Below are 26,898 nucleotides of genomic sequence, written 5' to 3'. Positions count from 1 at the left end.
TCTAAAGAAATGACAGGACAGCAGGCCACTTCAAGCCCATCATTATCATGAAGATCGTGACCTCATGGGAAAGCAGCTCTACCCACATTCACTCTGCTTCTAAAGACAAGGCTAAAAAGTTGTTAAAAGAACAGTGCGGGCAGGTGGGGGTGAAAGAGTCTTTGATGGATCACTAGGGAAACCCCAGGATGACATAAAAGAAAAGGACTTTAAAACTCTGCCTGCTGCTAATATATAGGGCAGCAGAAGGAATCTCAAGTTCAAGGGCTCCCTAAGGAGCCCAGAGTTGCTCTTTCTCTGTCTTTGAGCAGCAGGGATTGACTGAGGGACTCAGGCACCAGATGAACAAAGAATCTAAGCAGAAACAACATTCTTTTCTGCGGAGGAGGCAAGGACAGGAAAGGTGTCTTGAGCTCATCATTACTTCCGTAGGAGAAATGACTGGTGTCCAGGCTCTCCTGCCCTCATGGGGACCACAGTTCACCTTCCTCAGGGAGAAATGAACAGATATGAAGCACCTGCTGTGTGCTGAGCACTTTCACATACATTTATCTTGGTTTGGCCTCAAGACAAACCTGTGAGGCACATTAGGCACTGTTAGGCACCATGACATGGAGAGGTGAAGAATGAGATGTCTTACCTGAGCTCACAGGTGGCACAGGTGTTCACAGTCCAATCCACCTGCATCCAAACCCAGACTCCCTTCCCCCACCTCACTGCATCCTGACAACATAGAGGAGGGCGGGCCATACCCAGCCTTACCATGGAAGCCCCGAGTTGAGGGGTGGGCACAAGGTGTAGTTGTGGCCAGCACGACTGTCCTTGAATCTCACTCAAGCAATGTGATACACTAAGAAAAATCACTAGATGTAGCTCCATCAGAGAGGTTTCTCGTTCCCTGGGGGCAGTGCCCTCTAATTCCGGCTGCCTAGGCTTCTCGGACTTGCCCTGCACCCTGGGTGTCCTCCCCACCCTCATGTCTTCATGTCTCACACATTTTGCCTCTGCAAGCACCTACATTTCTTCCCACACTTGTCTTCCTGACTAAGTCTGCTGGAGTAGATGCTGGTGCCTATAACCAAAGATGCTAACCCGCTCAACACCCATGCAACTTTCTCTCAGCCCTCCTTTGGAGGAGCATCCTGGCCCCTCCTGGGTCCCCCCTCTTCTCAGCTCCCTGTGATGACAACACAGACCCTGCCAAGCTGACATCGATCCTGGGGCTGCCTCCTCTATGGTTCTGGGGGTCATTTCAGAGCCTGGCTCAGGTGATACATTGCTCAACACTTATTGGGTGATGAAGTGAAAGAATTTAAGGTTCATGGGGATAGACAAAGGCTGGGATGGGAAGAACCAAATTAAAATGAAGAAAGGAAGGAAAAACAGAGCATTTCTGTATGTTTCTGCCACAAGCAATCCTGTGTGTACAGTTCAGCAAGGGCAGCTATGTCTGTCCATCAGGCCCCTGGCTGGCAGGCAAGTGGAGGTGACCCTGGGTCCATGGCAAGGGCTCATAGTGGGGCTTGCTGGTGTCACCTCTGCAAAGCCATGGGCATCCAAGACTTGGGGGACACATGGAGGGTAAGGAGAGAGGCTCAAAAGCTAAGAGACAGAGAAGACATGGAGGAGATGCGTGTGCAGAGGCAGCCTTCCAATCTCAGGAAGTGTGCCATTCAGCTTTCTGTTGTTATAACAAAATATATGAATGACTCAAACTAAAGGAGGAAATGTTTATTTTTGGCTCACAAAAGTTTCACTTCAGGGTTGACTGACCCTGTTGTTTTGGGGCTTGTGGCAAGGCAGAACATCATGGAAGGATCACCTGGTGGATCAAAGTTGTTCACATCATGGGTGCTGGGAAGCAAAGAGAAACAGGAAGGGCCAGGATCCCAGTATCCTCTTCAAAGGCCCAATCCCAATGCCTAACTTCTTCCCACCAGGCCCCACCTCCTACAGCCTCCCAACATAGGCTGGTGATCAAACCTTTCCCAGCATGGGCCTTTGGGAGACATTCCTAATTTGAAATACAGCAGGAAACATCTATGCAGTAGTGCCCATGTCTACACAGCTCCCAAACTCTGCTCAATTTAGGCAACTTGGAACAGGAACAGAATGCACAGGTAATGTGAGCTGCAAAAGTTAAGAAGGAATTGGGGAAAGGGATTTCTGACCTGTTTCCCTGCAGGGAACACAGTTCCATGACATAGAGTGACAGGTGCCCCAACTGGAACTGATTCACAGAGAAGGGACCCTGGTCAGCATCATTTTCAATCATTTGCCCCTGGGGCAAACTCAGAACTCAGCAGAGCCAAGCTGCAGCCTGGGTGACGGCTAAGATCAGTAATAAGAAAAAAAAGTCATATGGCCATGGGGGTGGGGAGAGAGGAAAAGAGAGGGAGAGAAGAGGGAGAAAGAGGGAGAGAGGGAAAGGGAGAGAGGGAGAGAGAGAGAGGGAGAGGGAGAGAGAAGCGAGAGAGTTAGGATGAATTCTAAACGCACACTTCCCTAGTGAGTCCACAAGCTAGGTTCCTGGACAGTGTGGAAATTCAAGGTCAATGTCAGCCTTGGCAGCTTTCTTATATAGATTTTATTTCCCTTCTTCATAACCATCCTCTATCAGACTTGTCTCCATCACTTCACAAATCACGCAGACACATTTGTAAAAATGAGCTGAAGGTCATGTGTGACTTGGAAGGGTGGCGCTGTCCTTCCTACCTCCCATCCCCTGACTTTTATGGTATCACAGGATGGAGGAGGGATGGGCAAGGGAAGCAACAAGCCAGCTACAAAGTGAAGTCACAGGTGCTATAGTTGCAGTGTATCAAACATGTGATGGGGTCACAGTATTGGGGACAATTAGGGTCCCAAAAGAGGCAAGACTTAGCTAGGTCTTGAAGAATGAATCTGAGTTCTTCAAGGAAAAAGTGTGGAAGAGATACTTTTTAAAAATTTTGTTTTTAATGGACACATAATTAGTGTACATATTCGTGATGTACAGTGTGCTCTTTCAATATGTAACATAATTAGTGTACATATTCGTGATGTACAGTGCGCTCTTTCAATATGCATCTACAATTCTAACAATCAGATCAAGGTGTTTGGCATATCCACCACACCACACATTAAACATTTCTTTGTATCATTCAAATTCTTCTCTTCTAACTATTCTGAAATATACAGTAAATTTTGTTAACCACAGTCATTGCTGCTGTGCAACACATCACCAGAACTCATACCTCCCAGGTGACTGAAACTTGGTATCCATTGGCAAATCTCTCCTTATCCTGTCCTCTCCCACCTCCACCCCAGACTCTGGTGATTATTATTCCACTCTTTACTTCCATGAGATCAGTTTCTTTTGATTCCACAAGTGAGTGAGAGGACGCAGTGCTCATCTCTCAGTACCTGGCTTATCTCACTCAACATAATGTCATAAATGGCAGGTTCACATCCTTTTTAATGACTGAGTAGTATTCCAGTGTGCACATATACCCCATTTTTCTGGGCCACGGTCTACTTCCTCCATGACACCTGCCTCTCCCCAAGCCTCCCTGCTGCCACAGACTCTTTCTTCCCATCATGCACACCTTGACCTCCATGCCCCTCCTCTGAACAGCCTCCCTGACCAGAGGAGTGGATCCAGAGTGGATCCCAGCATCCACACCCCTTTGCCTTCTGCTTGTGTCCTCACAGCTCTTAGCACCACTCATACTCACCTCACTTGTTCATTCATCTATTCTACTTTGTTTCCTCCATCCCATCCTGACAGCCTGGAATGTAAATTCTATGAAAGCACAGACCTTCTTTTCTTTGCCACTGTGTCCCCAAAATCTAACATGTAAACTTAACTGAATGAAGAATAAATAAAATAGCTAATAACTATCTTCTAAGTTTGAAATTATCATGCTATTATTAAAGATGAAGTTCAGAGAGGTTAAGTTACATTGTCCAGGGCCACACAGCTCTAACAAGCAAATTCAGAATGCAAGTCCAAGTCTGTCTTATTCCAAAAGATGCACTTCCAGTCCTTCCCATGGGCTATGCACAAGCACTTGTCTATGGTGCACTTTTCAGCTTCCAAAAATCTTAAGAAATATAGTTTTTATCAAATGCAAATATTTTTGGAGCACCTGTGATACGTCAGGAATTATGCCGAGAGGTGGGTGGTAGAGGTGTGTACACACACAGAAACATACACAGAAACAGAGCTCTTTGATTTCTTTTGCCGAATATTTTTCAACTATTTTACTTGTTCCTAGTTTTGCTGCTAATATGTGCTCATTACAGGCCAACTGAAAATGCAAAAAAAGCAAAAAATGGACCAGGCACTATGGTACATTCTATAATCCCAGCTACTTGGGAGGCAGAGCTAGGGAGGATGGAATTTCAAGGCCAGCCCAGGCAGAAAGTTAGCAGACCTTATCTCAACAAACAAGCCAGGTGTGGTGGTGGAATGTCTCTAATCACAGCTTTGCAGGAGGTGTGAGTAGAAGGATCACGGTCTGAAGCTAGCTCAGGTAAAAAGCATGAGACTCTATCTAAAAATAACTAAAGCAAAAAAGACTGGTGGTGTGGCCCAAGCAGTAGAGCACTTGCCTAGCAAGCATGAGGCCCTGGGTTCAAACACCAGAACTGCCCCCAAAAATGAAGGGTACAGTATCAGCTTTTCATCACTAAGATAAAAACAACTCAGACAAACAACTTACAAGGAGCAATGGTTTATTTCAGAGGTTTCAGTCCATGGCTACTTGGCCTCACTGCCTTTGGGCCTGTGAAAGCACAATTAGGAACAGTTGATGGAAGGGCCCATTTGCTTCAAGACCAGATGTGGAAAAAGGAAGAGGAAGGGGACACGGCACACCCCCAATGACATAACTTCCTTCCACTAGGCTCCACCTCTAAAAGGTTCACCACCTCCCAACAGTGCCAAGCTGGGCACCAAGCCTTTAACGCATACTTCCAGATCCAGACTATAGCAGGCACTTATAATCTAACCACCAGCGATGCCACTGTTCACACTGTGATGTCATTTTGCCTTTTGGTCAGTCTTCTCTCTACTTTTGAAATATTTTGGTGTCTTCCCTTGTAAATGATCTGGGTATGATTTTCAATGTTTGTGCTCTGATAAACATCCGGCACAATTGCCATTGCACAGTGCCAGATTACTCACCAAGCCCAGGGATGGAGATACAGGGAGTTTGGACTTTAATTTTTCCTTTCTATGCCCAACTTCCTTAGAGAAAGACCGGTATGATTTAATCAATTTAACCTGAGAGTTGAAAGCTCATCTTATTTTATTGCATATTTCCTCCATTACACATGACCTGGGGCCATCTTTTCAAGTGCTCAGATCTCTGGCTAGCACACAGTACTCTATTTTTCCAATGGGGACTTCCCATTCAAATCCTTTCCTCGTTCTTCTCCTACAGATATTTGGATTTCCTTATTGTTTTGTAAGAGCACTTCGCATCTCATGAATATGAACCATTTGCTTATTCCATATGTTGAAAAGCCTTTCAGTTAGTCACTTATGGATTGGCTCATTCTTACAGTGCTGGGGACTGAAGCGAGCCCTGCACCAAGTGCTCTACCATTGAGCTACCCCCCAGCCCACAGAAACATGCACTCTTGTGACAGGGTTTTTGACCTTGGCACTCCTGACATTCTGGGCTGAGTCATTCTTGGGGGGTGCTGTCCTGTGCATAGTAGGATGCTCAGCAGTCTCCCTGGCCCCATCATACGAGATGCCCGAAGCACTCCTCAGGTTGCTTCTGGAGACCCCCAAGTGTCTCCAGACATTGCCAAATGCTCCCCTGGGGCAACCCTCCCTACCCAGATGAGAAGCACTGCTTTATGGTCTCTGATTTCAGTGCTTGTTTCCTTCTCTAATATGTGCTTACAAAGTCCATTTCTAACATACAATTTTTTTTAAATTACCTACTGTATTTTTGTGTAGGTACCATGGTTTTAGTTTTGACAGAGAAATCTTCAAACCACCTACAATCAATTTAGGCATAAGTGAAGTCAGTTCAGGAGTGGTGGCCCATGCCTGTAATCCTAGCTGCTTGGGAGGCAGAGATCAAGAGGATACTGGTTTGAAGCCAGTCTGGGCAAAAAGTTCATGAAACCCCCATCTCAACCAATGGCTGGGTGTGGTAGCATATGCCTGTCTTCCAAGTTATACGAAGAAGCACAAATAGGAGGATCTTGTTCCAGGCTAGCTAGGCATACAGTGATACCCTATCTCAAAAATAACTAACAGGGCTGGTGGAGTGGCTAAAGCAGTAAGAATGCCTGCTTAGCAAGCCTGAGGCCCTGAGTTCAAACACCAGCACCGCAAAAAAATAAAATAAAAAAATAAAAGAGTGGTGGGGAAAAATAACCAACAGCAAACAAGGCCGGCAGAATGGTTCAAGTGGACAGCACCTGCCTAGCAAGTGCAAAGCCTTGAGTTCAATCCCCAGTACCGCCAAAAAAAAAAGTAAAGTCAGACTTGACTATGCTAAGCTCATCCTCCGGAAAAGCCAGTTCTGTGGAAGCAAGCTCCCGAGACGTGGGGCTCAATGATCCCATTGTACCAAGTTATATGACACCTCACAGACAAGCAAGTTGCACCTGTCACCCAGTAGCTGGCACAGAGTTGGTCAAGCTGAGGTCAGGACATTTCTGGTCTTATTTTCTCACAGTATCAGGGACTCTGTGCTCAATAACTGCTGGCTAGAGGTGCAATGAGTTTTTAGGAATGTGTTTTCTAATGGAGATTTTTCCCTTCACATAATCGTCAAAACCTCCTGGAACTGTTAGGTACTAGTGGCTCATGCCTGTAATCTTAGCTACTTGGGAGGCTGATCAGGGGGATCACGGTTTGAGACCAGCCCAATCAAATACTTCAAAAGACCCCTCCATCTCTAAAATGGACTGGAGGTGTGATTCACCTCACCTCCAGTAGACAGTAGACAGCCTGCTTTGCAAGCATGAAGCCCTGAGTTCAAACCCCAGGCCATTCCCCTGCAAAAAAAAAAAAAAAAACCCTGAAATTAACAGTAAACTACTTGTTTCTGGAACCATCTAGAAAATTCCACGGGGTCTTTCATTTACATAGAAAAAATAAATACCAGAGTCGGTGGTTAACTTTGGGTGTCCCAGCCCCTGGCTTGAACTTGTGTGAACTTTTTAAAATATATATAATTACCTTTTCTTTTCGATTCCTGTTAGATTTCTATAGAATTTAATAAATATAGTGGGCTCCCTCTGGTGGTCAAAAGAAAATCTCCAAATCCCAATGGTCAGAGCACAGTAAAATTTCAAGATCTTTATTTATGGGGCACAGTACATTTGATAATTAATAGATTTAGACTGGCTAGACTATGTTTGAAGAGAAGACTTCTAATTATTTTTTTCCACTCATCAGTGGGTCTACAAATTGGTTCATGAGGCCACAGTCCAAAACCACGTTTACCATGTTCCCTTCCAAATCAGTACCTCTCGGGATTTCCTGTTTCTGGTCAGGATTTCACCCTGCCCCCAGGCTGCAGCTTCAGTCATCTCTGTCCCCTCCCTTGCCCCATCCATCCTGTTTGTGAGCTTTGTCCACCACATGGTCTGTGCCTCTCACAGCTGTTCCCGGCCATCAAGTCTCATGGCCCTCATTCAAGTCCTCAGGACCTCTTCCCAGGAAGCCACTCAGCAGATACTTATTACCCCGCCGCACATGTCTGGCTCTGGTCTAGGCTCAGGGGACACAACAGTGGACAAGTCTGGACCGTGCCTGCCCTGAACACCTCTCAGTGGACCTCTAAGGGACCCATATCTGCCATCCAGTCTGTCGTCCCTGCTGTTTCCGGAGCCCTCCTCTTAAAACCAAACTCAACTCAGACACTTTCAATCATGTCCCATGGAATACAACCCAACCTCTCCACTCCCTGGACTGACCTTCATCTCCACAGCCACCATCCAGCCAAACAGTCATGGCTGCTCCTTGCAGCCACGCTTGCCTCTGCTCAGGATGTCAGGTCTTAGGGGCTTAGTAGGCTAACTGCCTATCAGTGTCCAAAATCCTGCCCAACTATCACCTTTCCCAGGAACGTCCTTCCCCTCCCTACCTCACCCCCATCCAGATCCCTCTCTAGAGCGATCTCTCCCTCCTCTTCATTTCTGAAGGACTTTCATTCTTAGGATGCGTCTTGTTCTTGTCTCTGTACCATTTTTTTCTATCTTTTAGTTAACATCTCCCACAGGACGAGCACAAGATTCGTATGGAGATATAATGTATGAATGAATGAATAAGCAAGTACCTATGCATAGTGGTCTGGGGAAACTGAGAAGAGCTATTCTCCGGGAAGTCTGGCACCACCAAAAAAAAAAAAAAATCAGCCATAAATTATCTCCCTCAATTTGATAGAGTATGGACCACTCAATTTTGTCATAAGTTCAAGTCAAACGAGATTTAACATGTTACCGGGGAGAAGTGTATCATGTTTAACAATTGTACAATTCAAAAGAGGGTAATTTCTGGCTTCACAGTTCCAACAGAGAAAGTCCCTTCTCCTATGCCACAAATACAGCAATAGGTGAACCCCAGTAATTTTTACTACTTCTGTTCTGCTCTGGAACATTTTCCACAAACTACTGACAAAATGTATCAGGCTTAGTATCAATTCCAAGTTGTGCTTATTTTTTTAAGTAGAGTTTACTCCTCTACTCAAACTTCCAAACATTTTCATAGAGCAGGGACTTTCTAACCCTGATGAATCTGTTTATTAATTTCTGGAAATTTCCCAGAACTGCAGGCACAATGCACATCGTTTGGAAACCACACACATCTTTGAGATATTATGCAAGGGTACAAAAAGGCACAGAAAGACAAGGAAGAGGACTGTCATTTTTTCTGGAAAGTTCCTTTATAACATCCAGGACAGGTTGAACCCAGTTAGAAACAAGTGTGAAGGGGTCTTATGAACACTGTCAGTGGCTGGGGATAGTTAGCGAGCCACACCATTTCTTTTCCTCCCTGTTTCTCTTACTCCTAGGTTGCCCACATTTTCCCACCCACATTCTAGGAGAACATGCCAATAAAGTCCGTCAAGCCTTTGTTCTTTCTTTCCAGAATAGTCTCAGCCAACTTCCAACTCGGTACCTCTTCTCCCTCCCTCTCTGGCAGCCCCTGGTTGACAACAAAGGATCTGAGTTCATGGTAACCACAAGAAAGTCACTCTCGGGAGGCAATGCAGAGCCTGGTCTGAGTCCTTTTGGTGTGCTAACTTGTTCAATCCTCACAACAATCTGTGGCAGGCACTATTAGAAGACCTATTTTACAGATGAAGAACTGAGGCACAAGGAGCATAAGTAACCCACTTGAGGTCACAAAGCTGGCAGGGTACAGATTTGACCCAGGCAGTCTGAGTCCAGACTCCATGTCCTTGACACACTACCTTCGGGTCAGACTCCACAGAGGTAAGACAGTCCTGTGGGCTCGAAGCAAATCTCTGGTCAAACCCAGAATCTGCCTACAGTCCTGGAAGGACCATCTGGCCAACTGTTCTGGAGTCATCTACTGTTTGCGTTTGCCTGGCTATAACTGTTTTCTCTTCTTCTGAGAACAGCACTCCTGCTTTTGCTTGGGGTAGCCACCTCTCTCTCCACACCATGTTTCTGTGGTGCCAGCTATTCCCCATAGCTGCCTCCCCCAGTTCCACCCTAGCCAATCAGTGTGTCACATCCTCCAGGCCATGGTGACTATTCAGGAACAGGCGCCTGCATCAAGCCAGGCAAATCAGGGCTAATTCTGGGATGTGAAATCATGATAAAAGTTTAAGAAGGGTAGTGGGGAGAAAGGCAGAATAACGGAGGGGCCGAACTAAGCCAGGGTACAATATAAGTACCCCATATGTATATATGGAACCCATACGTATATATGGAAATGTCACAACAAAACCCCCTATACAACTATCATATACTAATAAAAAACATTAGATAAATAGAAAAACACATACATACATACAACTTGTCTACAATGCACCAGATGGCAAGCAGTGGAAAATCTGAAAGATCTAACCTGTGGAAACTGTTTTTTTGAGAGTTGTATAAATGAAAGTAGGGTAGTTAGGGAAGATAAATAGCTCTCCTTCTCAGGCCACTTAATTTTTGGCATATGTTGTTGTGAAGGATGTTACATGCTTGCACACATTCTTAACTACAACCAAAGCTAAAAGCAAGGAAAGGAGGAACGGAGGGAGGGGAGAGGGAGGTAGGAAGGAAGGAAGGAAAGAAGGAAGGAAGGAAGGCCTAAGACTGACCATGGTAACCATTTTCATGTACAGATGGGTGCTGACTTACCATGATTCCATTTAGGGTTTCTCTTAGGAATTCTGGAGTTGGGTCTTGGCCCAGGCTAGCTCTTTGTGGCAAAGCCTCCCTCATAATGCCAGGCAGCTGCAGGGAGCCGCAGCTTCCAGTCAGCCACACGATCACGCAGGAAACCACTGATGCTTCAATGTGCAGCGAGGATACCCCACAGGTCAGCTGCATTAAACGCATTAAGTGCCTGACTCACGAGAGTTTCTCAGAGTGTGCTGAGGAACATCTTTGCACAGCACTCAGTACATTCACTATGCTGTGTAAACATGGCTGCCATCCACTTCCAGGGTGTTTTCATCTTTGCAATCAGAAACTCTGTGTCCATTAAACAATAACTCCCTGCATGTGTCTGCTAGGACCATCATTATAAAGTCCCACACAGTGATGACTTAAAAACAGAAGTGTATTTCTTAGAGTTTTGGAGGCTGGAAGTCCCATATCAAGATACCAGTAGGTTGGTCCCTCAGAGCTGCCTCTTTCTTTAGCTTCTTCTCCATGTGTGTGTGTGTGTGTGTGTGTGTGTGTGTGTGTGTGTGTGTGTGTGTGTCCAAATCTCTTTTTATGAGCCCCCTCCCCAACAATGGCCTCATTTTACTTAATTTCCCACCTACAAATAGTCACATTCTGAGGCCTGGGGACTCAAGACTTCCACAAAAGAATTTCTGGGGGAGGCAGTTCAACCCACAACAGTCCCAACTCTGGGGCTGGCAAGGAAGGAGCATGCTATGACTGCATGCAGACAGAGCTGAGCAGGCCTGCCTGACCTGCACCTTTTAACGGCCACCTTCCCAAGGACTGAGAACCTCAAGGAAAGACTATCTGAAAATGAAGAGAGAAGAGGATGGAAAAGGGGGATGGAGAGTCCCTAACCCCACACATCCAGAAGCTGGCTATGCCTCTTCCTGTTATGTGGTCTGATGAAGTTCTTTTTTTGCTTTCTTCATTCAGGAAGACCAGGGATAAATTAAGGTCCTGATGCTTGTGGCTCAAAGAGTAAGTGAATGGCCTTTCCCACCAGAGTAGGGCCCCAGGGTGCGATTAAGTGGAAGAGTCAAGATTTGAACTGTATCTCTCAGGCTCTAAGATGCTGGCCCTGACCTCACTGGTTCCATGTCACAGCTATTCACAGCACAGTGCAGCCTGGGCCAGGTGACGTTCCATAGAAGAGGCTCCATGGGCAACCTGGCTGACTTCCCTCACAAACTGGGGGCTCCTGTCCTTCCACACCATACTCACTCCAGGTCCTGCAACAGTGCCTGCCTCGTGACAGGCTTCAGATCAATGCAGGAGAAAGTCAAACAGCATGGTGATACAGCAGGATGGATGCAGGATGATCAGCAAAGACACAGAACAGGAAACAACCCAAATGTCCTTTAGAAGGATAGGCCAATTGCATCCTAAGACATCCCAACAACAGCTTGTTATAAAATAGGCTTTATGTGAAACAGTTTGGCCCAACTAAGGGTGAATGTGTTCTGAGCATGCTTCAGGTAGGCTGGACTAAGCTATGGTGCTCAGAGGGCAAGGTACATTCAGTGCATTTCTGATTTACAGTATTTTCAACTTACAGTGGGTTTCTTGGGATGTAACCCTGCCATAAAATAAGAAGCATCTGTATACAGATACTGACTTTGAAACAGGGCTGTGCAATGCCACAACCATCAGGGTTCACCCTATATCCTAGATGGTCTCATCTGGAGATCCTTATCTTAGTTACAGTAGTTCTTAACCAAGATTTCACTTTCTGTTGTTTCAACTACCCACTGTCAACTCCAGCTCGAAAATATTAAATGGAAAATTCCAGAAATAAACAACTCATAAGTCTCAAATTACACATCATTCTGAGTGGCGTGATAAATCTCCCACCATTCTCTTCCTTCTCTCCTGGGATATATGAATCATTCCTTTGTCCAGAGTGTCCATGCTGTATTTGATACCCACCTGTTAGCTACTTCAGTAACCATTTCACTCATCATATCTGCCGTCATGGGATCTTAGTACTTATGTTCAACTAGCCCTTATTTTACTTTATAATGGCCCCAAAGTGCAAGAGTAGTGATACTGACAATTTCGCTAGGCCAAGAGAAGCCAGAAAGTGCTTCCTTTAGTAAAAAAGGTAAAAATACAATAAGATATTTTAATTTCATAAGATTATTATTAAATACAATAATATATTCTATTCATATAACTCATTACAGTATAGTTGTTATAATTATTTTATTATTGTTGTTGATAATCTCTTACTATGCCTAATTTATAAATTAAACTTTTTCGTAGCTATGTATGTATAGGAGAAAACACAGTGTGTAGGGTTAGACGGTAGCCATGGCTTCAGGCACCCATGGGGGTGTTAGAATGTGTCCCCTTGCAGATAAGGAACAAATACTGTATATCTTTCCGGACCTGTTTTCAAATAAGATCACGTTCGCAGGTACCAAGGGCTAGGACTTGGACATACCTTTTGGGGGAACACAATCAACCCACTATACCATTTTATAGACAAAGCATGCAAGGCTCTGTAGCCCCACATTCAACTGAGGTCACAGCACTGGGTCAGGGCCGGTCCTGCCTTCTGCCGTCCTTACACCATGGACATGAGCCTGAGGGATGCGCCGTCTTCCTACGTGAAGCCTACAGGGCAGCTTCACATTGGGTGACACATAGAACCACCCTTCCCTAGCCTGGCTTATCTGCCTGCTGCCTGCTAGGATCTGACAAAAGATTACACAGTCTCCCTGGACCGTGGGAAGGAATCGGGGTGGGGTCTGCCCATATCTCAGATCTCACAGGGACCGAGGGTGGTCTGTGTCTCCAGACTCCAGACTGCGGGCCTTTGTGATCAGAGCCTGAAAGAAAGAGAGTGAATTCGGGTTTCTGGAGCTGCAGAAAAGACCTCTGTCCTTTCCTGATGCAGGGAGCGAGTGCCAGCAACTGGGGGTTGCATTGCTGAAGGACTCAAGTCCTAATAGCTCAAGTGAGACCTCACGCTGGCAGCGACAGGACAGAAAAAACAAACATGGACATGGGAGGGCAGAGGGCCCTACTGAGTCCACCATGCCACATCCTCTGGACCACACTGACCACACCTGCCACGGCCTGGCTACCTCGCAGTCAGGAGCCCCTGAATAATAGCAGCAAGGCCTCCCCAGAGTTCCCCTGTCTGCGGGGCTAGAGGGTTTGATGCAGTGCTAATCAAAATCCTAAGCCTGATTGTGTCATAAGACACCATCCTAAACACCACAGTCCCAAGTATGAAATCCTAAAAGCTCAAAGTCCCCCAAATCATAATTCCAAAAGAATGAAATTCCAAATGTTAAAATCCTAAAAGCTGCAGTTCTGAAAACCACAATTCCCATTGAAAAAACAAAACAAAACAAAAAAACCCAAAAAACCTCTACAAGAGTCACAAAAAGCCAAATTGTGGGAAGGACTTAGTACATTTGTGGCTGCACACGGGAGACTTGAGAAATTGTCCAGTCATGTCCTATTCTGTCCCTTCATGCAGAGCATCACACTTGCCTTAAAAATATCCTATGTCAGAAAATAATGAATCCTCTAACTCAGCCACCTTTTGAACCAGACTCCTACTAATACAGGCAGTTTCTCCAGTGTCACAAACCACGTTGGCCACCCAATTGCTCTTGGGTAGGATTGGGACGGTAAAGGAAGCAGACCCTATTAACCACTACAGCAAATACTGAAAGACTGGTGCCTGCTTTGTTTTGTGTGATGAATGGTGCTTTCAAAACTGTTCAAACTTCTGACCAGCCCTCCATCCTGTGGGCCTCCTGAGAACCCCCTAGAGTCTCTCTGCTGGTTCAAGACCCCCACTCCTCTCTGACCAAGGGAAGGCAGGGCAGAGGACAGTCTCTAGGTCACTGGCTTTCTCCATAGTTACCTGTCTTTTGGCCACACCTTTGAAAAGGCCCAGAAGCCACTGCAGTAAAAAAAAATCGTCATTTCTGATAAAAACTCTTACAGTGGGTTAGGGGAGTAGCTCAGTGGTTAGTGCTTATCTAGCATCTCTCTCTCTCTCTCTCTCTCTCACACACACACACACACACACACACACACACACACACATACACACACACACACAAAATCACAGCTAGGATATGAGACTCAAGATTTGGCCTGAGTTCTGAGTTTTTCAGGAGCCCTAAGCCACCTTACTGCCACCTCCTCCTCTGTCCATCTATCTTCTGTATTTGAGACTTTTGAACACTCTGTTAGCAAGAAATCTATTTCACATCTACAAATATAAATCCTGAAACCAAAATTTCACTTTGGTTTTTTATTTTTAGCCTACTCTACAACAGTTCACAATTTCAAAATGCTGGTTGCAAACTGCTAAACTGATTTAAAATCTCCTGAATGGCTGTGACTCTCACTTTAAAAAACACATAAATCACATGTATGTACAGGCATCCCTCTATACAGGTGGGAGACTGATTCCAGCCTGTCCCTGTCCCCCTCATCCCACAGGGTACCAAAATCCACACAAGCTCAAGTTCTTTCTATAAAATGATGTAGTGTTTGCATATAACCTGTGTACATCCTCCTATATGTTTCTACATTACTTTTTTGTTTGCTTGTTTGTTTTGTGTATTTTTTTTGAGGCAAGGTCTCACTAGGTAGTCTAGGCTGGCCTCAACTCACAATCCTCCTGCTTGTGTCTCCTGAGTGCTGGATTACAGGCATGCACGACCATGCCCAGCACTATATTACTTATAATAACAAATGCAATATAAATGACATGTAAATAGTTGTTAAACTGAGGTTTTGAGGAAATATTGACAAAGGAAAAGTCTGTACATGCCCAATACAAATGCAATTTTTTGTGAATACTTTCCATTCTGGCTGAAACCAAGGCTGCAGGAGCCAAGGGTGTGGAAAGCCAACTGTATATCCAACACAACACTCAGAAAGAAAGAAGAGAAGCAAGAAGGAACATTCCTTCCAAAAAATGCATTTGTGAATCTGAATTTTTTCCCCCATTTAGTCACAATTTCTGACTTTCTGCTAATAGATATCATTACTTGTCACACCTTCCTGTTTTCTCTTATCAAAACTTCAGAGAAGCCGGGTGCCAGTGGCACATCTGTAATCCTGGTTACTTGGGAGACTAAGATCAGAAGGATCATGGTTCAAGGCTAGAACAAAGAGTCTGTAAAACTCTATCTTAACCAATAGCTGGGTGTGTGGTGTGTGCCTGTCATCTCAGCTGCAGTGAGAAGCATAAAATAGGAGGATCACATCCAGCCTGACCTGGGCAAAAAGTGAGACCTTAAAATAATCAGACCAAAAAGGGCTGGGGCATGGCTCAAGTGGTAGAGCATCTGCCTAATAAGCATGAATCCCTGAGTTCAAACCCTAGTACCAAAAACAAAACAACAACAACAACAACAACAAAAACCCATCTTAGAGGTTCTAACTAAAGGCTAGTGAGAGCTCAGCCATAACACTCTCTTCCACCAGGTCCTCAGAGACTGAATTTTCCCACTGTGAGATTCGCCTTGGCCAAGGAATCACCCCACCCTAAGATGTTAATGATCTGTGAGCTTGGTTTCTGGACCCACTGAAGTGGACTGGGAAGTGCCAAGCAGCTCAACTAACAGAAGAAGTGACAGTGAGGACAGGGAACACTGTGTTCAGCTCCCATGTCCTTGGAACCCATAACAAAAGCCACCTCTTCCAGTGTGCAGGGAGCCTGAGCTACAGTACAATGATGACCCACTCATTCAGTGGAATTTTACCCATCCCGAGCAAGGATCATTCGAACCCTGAAAATACCACGGTTAGAGACCTCAACTGAAATCTCCATCATGGGCCAGAGTTGCCATGAGGACAGTCAGAAGACCTGTTCTCAATCTGGATTTGAGCACATGGATTAGCATTCAACACATGCTACTTTTATTCCTGGCCCTCTTGATCCATGCCAGCAAAACACAAGAGAAACGATCATTAGAACAATTCAGACTGAGATTTCTGTTCCCTTCCTTTGCCTTCATCAAAAGAAATGAAAACCAAAAAGCCACACTGACCAGATTATCCACTCTGTGCCTGAGACAGAGCTTGGGCCAGAATGTTATTCCCACGTGGATGGCATCTCCCATCAGCTTTACTTTCCTACCATTAAGCCTTTATTCTAAGTTACCTCCAACACTTCCTTAGTTCCTCTCCCCATACCACCAATCAAACCAAGTCCGTTCACCTTTGACTGACCAGCCTGCCAGGAAAGGCACTCAGAGTGCCACAGCCTGAAACCCAAGACCATCCTGTGGGTGACCTGAGCAGTTATGACCAGACAGCAGAGAGAAGCGCCAGGCCTGCAGAAGTCAGGAGTCAGCAGGAGAGCGAATCTTCACTTACCTGGGGGGCAGACACACTCAGATGGAGCTTCTCGGACAGTACGCAGCTTGACGAGTCCATCCAACTTCTGAACAGAGAAGGAAAGGAAAAAGAAAAAAAAAAAAAGAGGATGAGTTTCAGAACAGAGAAAAGTAGAAAACCCAGCAAAAACAAAGTATCTGAATGATCTATAGTTGTGATGGTATTGTCCAGAATATTTCTTTAAAGCTTATTAAATTTTATTTATTTATTTATTTATTTATTTTTGGCCATCCTGGGGCTTGAACTCAGGGCCTCATGTTTGCTAGGCAGGCACCCTACCACTTGAGACACTCCACCAGCCCAGGCTCATTAAATTTCACAGGCTATTTTCTAATGAAAGGAAATGCAAACAAAGAAAAAAACATCGAACAATTAACTGATAAGTCTTTGAGAGCAGGTGACAAATTTATGCTGTTACAATATGTTCAAATATAATACCAAGGATTAAAAACAACAGAAATAGCATCCTAACCATCAAGGAAGGCTGAAGCTGCGACTATCCGTGACATGAAGAAGGGATGGCAGAGAGAAAGATGCCTAGGTGAGATAAATCAAAACTGGCCCTGTGGCAGCTCTCTGGACTCCCCCAGATCACGACCCCATTACCTCTCCAGAAGCCCCACAGCCCCTCCCAGCCCAGGGCCTTGGACATGACAGCCTGCCTAATCCACCCCGTTGACCCATACTTCCTTTCTTCCTTCCAGTGGGGATTTGGTTCAGTACAGTTTAATAAGAGTCCCTCCCATGCCCAGCCCTGTGCTTGGCAGAAGAGAATTAACACAGAAATACGGTCAAAAGTCATAGCTGCACTACAGTGGTCACTCACAGGGCCAGCTCTGGCATGCTGAGGGCACGATTTGACCCACAAGGCAGATTCTGGTGCTGCGAACAGAACGTAGGGCCTCTTGCATGCTAAACACATGCTGTACCACTGGGCCACACATAACTTCTGAGGCCAGAGTTAAAGGTTCCTGCCTCCCAGCTGGAGAATAGGAGCTTGGAAAAAACTCACCCCAAATCTCCAAATCCAGGTTTGGAGGAGTAAAGCAATCAGTTTACCAGCACAAAACTAGCCAGGACTTGGGTCCTGATGAGGACACAGAAGGCATTTTGTTTGTTTTAATTTTATTTTATTTCTGTGGTGCTGAGGATGGAACTTAGGAGCTCACTCACGCTAAGCAAGCACATGCTCTACCCCTGAGCTACATCTCCAGCCTAAGAAGTCATTTTTAAGCACTGCTTTAGAGGAAGTGACAGGAGCACTCCCTGGTCTTGAGCCCTCAGCCACTGACAAAAGATGCTCTACTTGACCAAACTTTCATCAGGCTTCTGAACCTTCTCCTAGGTCCATCTGTGCACTCCCTTATAAACCCCAGCATTAACAACAACCCCTGCTAAGTCAGTTTAGCAAGAATATCTGATCACCTTGGATACCTGATCAGGCTCTCATCCTCCACTTCCCATTCCTTCCCCCTTGATGTCTGGTCACCCTGGCCTGTCTTCAGCAAGAGTCCAATTAAGCCCATTTAATCAGAATCCCTCTTAATCCTACCACTTCCCCTTAGTAAAGCTCCATCTACTAACACCCCCCACCCCCAGCTATAAAGTCCCACTTGCCCACGCTGTATTAGAATTATCCCATTGTGGTCCCTATACCTACTGCAATGATCCTGAATAAGTCTGCCTTACAGTGCTTTACCAAGGATTACTGAATCCTTTTTCCTGACATCACCAAGCCTAAAATTCTCACAGAAGACAGGACTCCACCCAAGCCCCACCTGCCTCTGACAGAGCAACTCAGGACCAGGAGTCTGGAGCTAAAACCTTAACCAGGGTGCTTCCAGACACCTGCAAAGCACTGGAAGGCCTCCATCCTTCCTCTACACCCCCTCCCCCGCACTGCCATTTTATAAAGATGCAGAGGGCTGAGCTGAAAACAGAGGAAGTGAAGGCCAAGAGCAGGAAGGAAAGAGGCTGGTTCACACCAGGTAAAACCACCTTAGCTAGGGTGCTAAAGCCTGGTAATTTTGGGTGCACTCACTTCATCCTCATGGTACCTCCCTGGTCCCCTAAGACCCTCAGCTTGCTCCAGAAATCAGAGGCCTAGCTAGGCCTCTGGACACCAGGCTCTGAGGTGGGACCTCCACCTGCCTCTTGCTCCTGCTCTGGCCTAGAGCACCACTTAATTCAGAGTGACCCTGTGAGCAAGCAGCCTGGGCTGCCCCAGCCTCCAGACACCCTGTAGATGCTATGGGCTTCCCTATGCATGTGAGACCAGCTCCATGCTAAGCCCCCACATCCCCAGCCCTCCCTCACCCCCAGACAGCCAAGGCCCAGAACCTGGTGAAGGCTGAGGTGCAGGCACCAGGGTGTGGAAGCAGGATGGCCACTGGGCCCTCACTGAATGGGGAGGGTGCCTATGCAGGCTGGCATAGGATCTCAAACTCACTCCCCCCTGCTGTATTTGCAGATGCTGTAACAGGTTTCAAAATGTACTTGGAAAAAGAATCCAACCTTTTAGTTCAAGCCAGACAATTGTGCAAGACCTCTCATCCCTCTCATCCATCTTTATCAATGCTAGTTGAACAAAAAGGCTGCCCCTTAATTTCCTTTTTTTTAACAAATGTAGGTAATGGTACCAACAATGATCTTTTAACAACTGCTGTCATTGTGGGCCTCTCTCCATGGTTTATCCCATGCTGATAGGGAACACAATGACTTTAAAGCTACTCTCCCCTTCAAATAAGAGGGGAGATGGGGAACTACTGATAAAAGATGAAAAAGAAAAAAAAAAAAACAAACTGTTAAGGCTGCTGTGTGGGATCATTAATTACCCAAACTGAGTTTTATTTTGTCATTTACTCTGACTCCAAAGTTTATGCATTTGTTATCTCCTAGCCTCCTCTCCTTCCTCAACTTCAGGCCCCTCATTTGCTGTATGTTGAAACTTCACTACCATGTTGCAATTGGAAAGCCAATGTTACAATCTTTACATTTTTTTTAATTTTAAGAAAATATTCTTTGTATCCAGGTTTGTAAAAATAACTTAAAAGACTCAACTTCTTACATTTAATTATCTGGCAGCATTTGGAGCACCAGCAAACGATGTGGTCCTGGTTTTACATATGCAAACAGTCCTCCCAGCAAAGTAAATAAAGCAGGAGTTTGGGGGCCCTCCCATGCAGAAGCTTTGAGAAGAGTTGGAAGTCTGCAGAGAAGAGTGGTAGGCACTCAGAAAAAACAGAATCAGAGAAAGTCATGATTTTCAAATATGACCAAACAATAAACTTTTAGTGGCCTATTAGACTACAGGTCTAGGACATGTCCCCAGATGTCTGCTAACATTCTCAAATGGTTTCAACTAAATGAACTATGGATGACTTACCAGAGGAAAAAAGGGATTGAGCAGGTATGGTGCTCACCTGTAGTCTTAGCTCCTTGGGAGGCTGGGACAGGAGGATCTGCCTTAGCCCAGGAGTTCCAGAGCAGCCTGGGCATCACAGTGAAACCCCAGCTCCAAAACAAAAGCAAAGGATGCAATGACTTAATTCTGTAAAATGCTGCAAACTAAACCATTCAGTGTTCCCATCTTGGCTGAAAATTCCCTACTCTGGGGAATATGCGCAAGGAAATAAGTCAACAGAAGCAACACTGCCCAACAGTGGGGATGGTCCAGTGAAGGACAGGGATTCCCTTGATGAACCTGGCACATGTCATGAAAGAAAACATGCTTATAACACAATGAGTAAATCATCAGTCTCTATGTGGAAACTCAGGCATGAAGACAGAAACTATCCAAACAGAACCCAGTTGGGTGTTGGGATTATAGTGATTGAATGCAGGGCCTCCAGCTCTTTAAGCAAGTGCTCCACCACTTGAGCCAAGACCACAACCCTTTTTGCTTTAAGTTATTTTTTAAAGGAGGTCTTGTAAGTAGCTGGGCGCCTTTGGCTCATGCCTGTAATCCTAGCTATTCAAGAGGCAGAGATCAGGAGGATTGCAGTTCAAAGCCAGACAGAGGCAAATAGTTTGTGAGACCCTATCTCAATTAATTAAAAAAAAATTCACAGGAAAGGGCTGGTGGAGGGGCTCAAGGTGTAGGCCCTGAGTTCAAGTCCCAGTACCACAGGGGAAAAAAAAAAGTGTGGGGGGGGGTTCTTGTGGGCTGGCCTTGGATCCTCCCAGCTCTAACTCCTGAGTAGCTAGGATTACAGACCAGTCCCTGCTTGTTTTTTGAGAGTCTTGTTTGTTTTTTGCTTGGGCTGGCTCAAACGCTGATCCTTCTCCACCTCCCAAGTGATATACTGCTTTAAAAAGTGCTTTTGGAAGAAATTCAAATGGCCAAAAAACACATGAAAAAATGCTCAGCATCTCTAGCAATAAAGGAAATGCAAATTAAAACCACACTAAGATTCCACCTCACCCCTGTTAGAATAGCCATCATTAGCAACACCACTAACAACAGGTGTTGGTGAGGATGCGGGGGAAAAAGGAACCCTCTTACACTGTTGGTGGGAATGTAAACTAGTACAACCACTCTGGAAAAAAATTTGGAGGCTACTTAAAAAGCTAGACATTGATCTACCATATGATCCAGAAATACCACTCTTGGGGATATACCCAAAAGACTGTGACACAAGTTACTCCAGAGGTACCTGCACACCCATGTTTATTGCGGCACTATTCACAATAACCAAGTTATGAAAACAGCCAAGATGCCCCATCACTGACGAATGGATTAAGAAAATGTGGTATTTATACACAATGGAATTTTATGCAGCCATGAAGAAGAACGAAATGTTATCATTCGCTGGTAAATGGATGGAATTGGAGAACATCATTCTGAGTGAGGTTAGCCTGGCCCAAAAGACCAAAAATCGTATGTTCTCCCTCATATGCGGACATTAGGTCAAGGGCAAACACAACAAGGGGATTGGACTTTGAGCACATGATAAAAGCAAGAGCACACAAGGGAGGGGTGAGGATAGGTAAGACACCTAAAAAATTAGATAGCATTTGTTGCCCTTAACGCAGAGAAACTAAAGCAGATACCTTAAAAGCAACTGAGGCCAATAGGAAAAGGGGACCAGGAACTAGAGAAAAGGTTAGATCAAAAAGAATTAACCTAGAAGGTAACACACATGCACAGGAAATCAATGTGAGTCAATGCCCTGTATAGCTATCCTTATCTCAACCAGCAAAACCCCTTGTTCCTTCCTATTATTGCTTATACTCTCTCTACAACAAAATTAGAAATAAGGGCAAAATAGTTTCTGCTGGGTATTGATGGGGTAGGGAGGAGAGGGAGGGAGCGGAGTGGGTGGTAAGGGAGGGGGTGGGGGCAGGGGGTAGAAATGACCCAAGCCTTGTATGCACATATGAATAATAAAACAATAAATAAATATAATATAATATAATAATAGGAAAAAAAAAGTGGGGGCTAGGGATGTACCTCAGTACTGAAGCATTTATCTAGCATGTGCAAGACCCTGCGTTCAATCCCCGGAATCTTTCAAACACATACACCAAAAAAAAAAAAAAACTGTAAAATGTTCTTTCTCTGTTGTTTTAGTACAGTCTTCTTAACAATAAAAAACCTTGGAAGTTGCAGAAGAACCAAGATGAACCCCTAAAATTTCCCAGCAAAGGACAATTTCTGATCAAAGCCGTGATTCTGTCTCCACAGGCACAATCAACGGCACTCAATCCTGGAAATAAATGCACACACGCCACAAACACCACGGAAAGGCTTGCAGAAAATCAAACCTTATAGGCCCGTGCCTCTGCCCTCTTTCCTCCCCCATGAGGAAGGGTCTCAGAGGGCAGCATTTCCTGACCTCTAAATTAAATCCCCCATCGTGAACTTGATCCTCACCATGGTGATGACGAGGACAGCAAATGTAACTAAAGATGACTACTTATTATGTGGTGGGCACTGTACCCACAGCTGTTGTCTAGTCCTAGCAACTCTCAAGAGGTTAGAACTATTATTTGATGGAAAAATTGAGATTTAGAGTTACAGAAGTGTCAGGGCTGCACTCAAATCGTGGTATCCACTGACTCCAAACACAAAGCAAGACAACTTCTTCTTGCAAGCAGTTTTCATGTCTACAAAAAGAATGTTATAAATGTTGCTATCAAAACCAGGCCCTACTAGGGTTCAATAGCACACACCTGTTATCTCAGCTACTCTGGAGGCAGAGATCAGGAGGATCACAGCTCAAGGCTAGCCCTGGCAAAAAGTTAACTAGACACTGTCTCAACCAATAGCTGGCAGTGGTGGCACACATCTGTATCCTAGCTACAAAGGAAGCATAAATAGGAGGACAGAGGTTCAGACTGGCCCAGGCATAAATGTGAGACCCTATCATAAAAATAACTAAAACAAATAGGGATGGGGGAGTGGCTCAAGCAGTAGAGCACCTGCCTAGTAAGCACAAGACCCTGAGTTCAAATCCCAGTACCACCAAAACAAAACAAAACAGGCCCTACAAAACTACAGACAGAAATCAAGTCAGGGTTTGTGAAATGTCAGAAGAGTGGAAAGAATTGAGCACAAGGGGTCACGTGGAGACTGGGAGGTGATGGACCTGTTCTGCATGGTACTGGATGGTGGACACAATTGTACATTTGTCAAAAACCATAGGACTCCACATCACAAAGTGTGGACTTTAGTGGATAGATACCAATTAAAAACAAAAGTGAACCAGGATGCCAGAAAACCGCAAGATGGAATGCAGGCTATGACAAATGAATGGAACTATATCAAAATTGTAGACCCACCTCATCTGCAGGGGATACGTTCCAAGCTCCTCAGTGGATGTCTGAAACTAAAGATAGCACTGAGCCCTTATAGACTGTTTCCCCACGCATACCTATGATAAAGTTTAACTTCAAGTTTTGCACAGAAAGAGATTAACTACAACTAATACTGAAATAGAACACTGTAATGAAATTATGTTACTGTTATCTACCTCTCTCTCTCTCCCTCTCACCCCAAATGTCTAATTGCTTTGTACTTCCCTTCTTCTTGTGTTCCACAAATCTTTCTTCCTTCCTTCGTTCCTTTTCTTTCCTCCCTTCCATTCCTTCCCTTCTTTCTTTTCATGGTACTGGGATGCTGAACTCTGGGCCTTGCACTTGCCAGGCAGGTATACTCTACTACTTGAGCCATGCCCCAGCCTCTCCCTTCTTTTTGTGGTGATATAAGTTGATACAATGCCTACGTGGGCATTGTGATAGAGCACTGGGCTGCCACTGAACTTCTGATGCTTCTTCAGGAGGAGAGTCTGCTTCTGGTGATCCCAGATCCTGGAACCATGATCATGTCAGGTAGGTAGCATACACAGTGTGGACACACTAGACAAAGGGATCATTCATTCCCAGGCGGGATGGACTGAGCAGATGGTGTGAGATTTCTTCACACTGCTCAGAACACACAATTTAAAACTTATGAGTTGTTTATTTCTGGAGGTTTTCATTCAGATTGTGGTTAGCCATAGGTAATTCAAAGCACAAAGAGAAAAAACATGGATAAAGGGGGACGACTATAGGACATAACCTCACTGAAGGTTGCAGGGGAACCTATAGCTAAAAGTAACAGTAACTTTGAAAATTGCATTTTGATTGAAAACTGAGGTTGAAGAGAAAAGGAATTGTACATAAACACTGTACTCTAGTAGGCCAAGTTGTTTCTCACAGGGGTACAGATTAACAATTTTGAGGCTACTTTGGCATGCATATTAGTGTTGAACAAATAAGCACAAAAACTAGGAGTAATGAGAACCAGGTTAACTGCTATCTAAGAAGGAAGTTATAAGCAAAGGGGGAGATCTAGGCATACTCCATGGTGCTGAATAAGAACCAGAGACATCCCTGAGAGGCCATGTTTATGTTATGTACAGAGATACAACATATAGAAGTGAGTACAGATATGTGCATATAGAAGAACTAAGATATATGTGTAAAGGTCTGAGTGTGGTGGCTCGTGCCTGTCATCCCCGCTACTAGGGAGGCAGAGAAGGAGGACTGTAGTTCAAGGCCAGACTCAACCAAAAGTTACTGAGCTCTCATCTCAAAGAACAAGCTGGGTGTGGTGGCAACACCTGTCATCCCAGCCATGTGGGAGGTATAGATATCAGAATTGCAGCCCAAGGACAGCTTTTGCAAAAAGTGTAATATTCTATCTGAAAAATAAGTAAAGTGAAAAGGAGTGGAGGCATGGCTCAAGTTCTAAAACACCTGTCTAGCAAGTACAAGGCCCTAAGCTCAAACCCCAGTACCAACAAAAAAAAGAAAAAGATACATGCATACATAAACCACCTCCATCTGCACAGAAGGCCTATAAAACAGGGATGCCCTAATAGGAACAAGTCCACCCAGAGCTTGGTGTCTAAGTACCACTTTCCAATAAACAGAACAGAAATGTTTAGGGAAATGGCATATTCTAGGGCTGATGCAGGAAAAGTGCAAGATGAACCTGGAGTATTTTCTAGTGCCAGAAGGTAAGGAAGTGCTCCATTAAAAAAAGGGCAGGGAGGTGCTGGCAGGGTGCCTCAAGTGGTAGAGAGCCTGCCTAGCAAGTGCAAGGCCCCAGTTCAATCCCCAGAACCACCAAAAAAAAAAATAAACCCAAAAACAAAATACACACACACACCACACATCAGGGTACATCAAAGAAATGCAAGAATCAACCCAAAAGGTCTCAGAATGGAGCATGTAAACAACAAAATCAATAAAGCAGTACCAGCTTACAAACCCAAAGAATAAATTAAATCTATGAGTCCATACTGATAGAAATGATTAGATAAAATAAATAAATGAGAAGAGACAAAGCTTCCTACAGAAGAATTCCAGTAACACATGCAGATACTTCCCCTCCAGTAGGTAGAGCAAAATTCTCCTTTCTTAAAGTATAGGCTAGACTTCCAATTAGTAGAGAAAGGAAACAATAACCTTACAGTGAGGAAATCTGTCAGAAATGACCCCCAAAGACCCACTGTTAAAGGCTTGGACCCCACAGAAGCATTATTTGGGGGGGAACCTCCCTGGGGCCTAGTGGGAGGTTTTACAACATTGGGGGCATACCCTCGAAGGGACTTGTAGGGACTAGTGGGAATTTGGTCTCCTGTCTCTCCTTTCACCTGCCAAAACATGAGCAGCTTCCTCTGCCACACAATCCCACCATGATGTTTTGCCTCACCACAGGCCCAAAAAAAGCAGAACTACCCCTATGGACCAAAACCTCCAAAACCATGAGCCAACATAAACCTTTCCTCTTTTTCAGTCGATTATTCTGTTATAGTAACAGAAAGGTAACTAGCGTACTACCTTAACCAAGTGATTACAGTGAATGTCACCAGGGATAAGTCATGCTGACGTCAGAGCCTCCTGCAATGATGCCATGAAAATGTAATCCACCTTAAGGGTTTGCTTCCCAAACACTCATAACCCAGTGGAATCCTAAGAACACTAGCCCAGCCCACACTGAAGGACATTCTACAATATTCCTGCTCAATATGTCAGTCATGAGAAACAAGAAAGACGAGGGACTGTCAGAGATCCAAGGAGACTGAGGACCTGTGACAACCAAGTACAGTGTAGTATCCTGGAATAGGAAAAGGACATAAGAGGAAATATGGATTCAAGTCTGTAGTTCAGTTACAAAAAAATCACAAAATCGCTGACCACCAACTAGGATGTAGCTTTGTTATTTTTAGGACGGCCTTCCTTCCTTCCTTCCTCCCTCCGTCCCTCCCTCCCTCCCTCCCTTCCTTCCTTCTTTCAGTGGTACTGGTATTTGAACTCAGGGCATTGCACTGGCTGAGCAGGCGCTCTAAAACTTCAGCCATGACCCCATCTCAGATTTCTTTCTTTTTAACTGAGGTGAAATTCATGTAACATAAGGTTAATCATTTTAAAGTGAATATTTCAGCACCATTAAGCATACTCATAATGGTGTACACCTCCCCATCTACTTCACTCTATCAGTTTTAAAACATCTTCATCATCCTATTCTAGATATTTCACATAAAAAGAATTATGCAGTTTTTTTTATCTTTTTTGTATGGTTTATTTCATTTAACATATTTCTGAAACTGTAGCTTGTATCAGTATTTCATTCCTTTTTAGGGGTGAATAATATTTTAT

At 44.7% G+C, this 26,898-nt stretch overlaps 1 protein-coding gene across 1 annotated transcript in view; it reads right to left on the bottom strand.

Annotated features, from left to right (window-relative positions):
• The window catches only part of Col23a1 (collagen type XXIII alpha 1 chain), a 343,386-nt gene that overhangs the window by 297,431 nt on the left and 19,057 nt on the right, over nucleotides 1-26,898 (bottom strand). Inside the window, exon 2 of the mRNA XM_020170455.2 lies at nucleotides 16,729-16,795. Coding sequence (XP_020026044.2) covers nucleotides 16,729-16,795 — 67 coding nt within the window. The remainder of the gene's footprint in view (nucleotides 1-16,728; nucleotides 16,796-26,898) is intronic.

Source organism: Castor canadensis, chromosome 16 (assembly GCF_047511655.1).
Source record: "Castor canadensis chromosome 16, mCasCan1.hap1v2, whole genome shotgun sequence".
NCBI lineage: Eukaryota > Metazoa > Chordata > Mammalia > Rodentia > Castoridae > Castor > Castor canadensis.
This window is presented reverse-complemented; position numbering and strand designations above follow the sequence as displayed.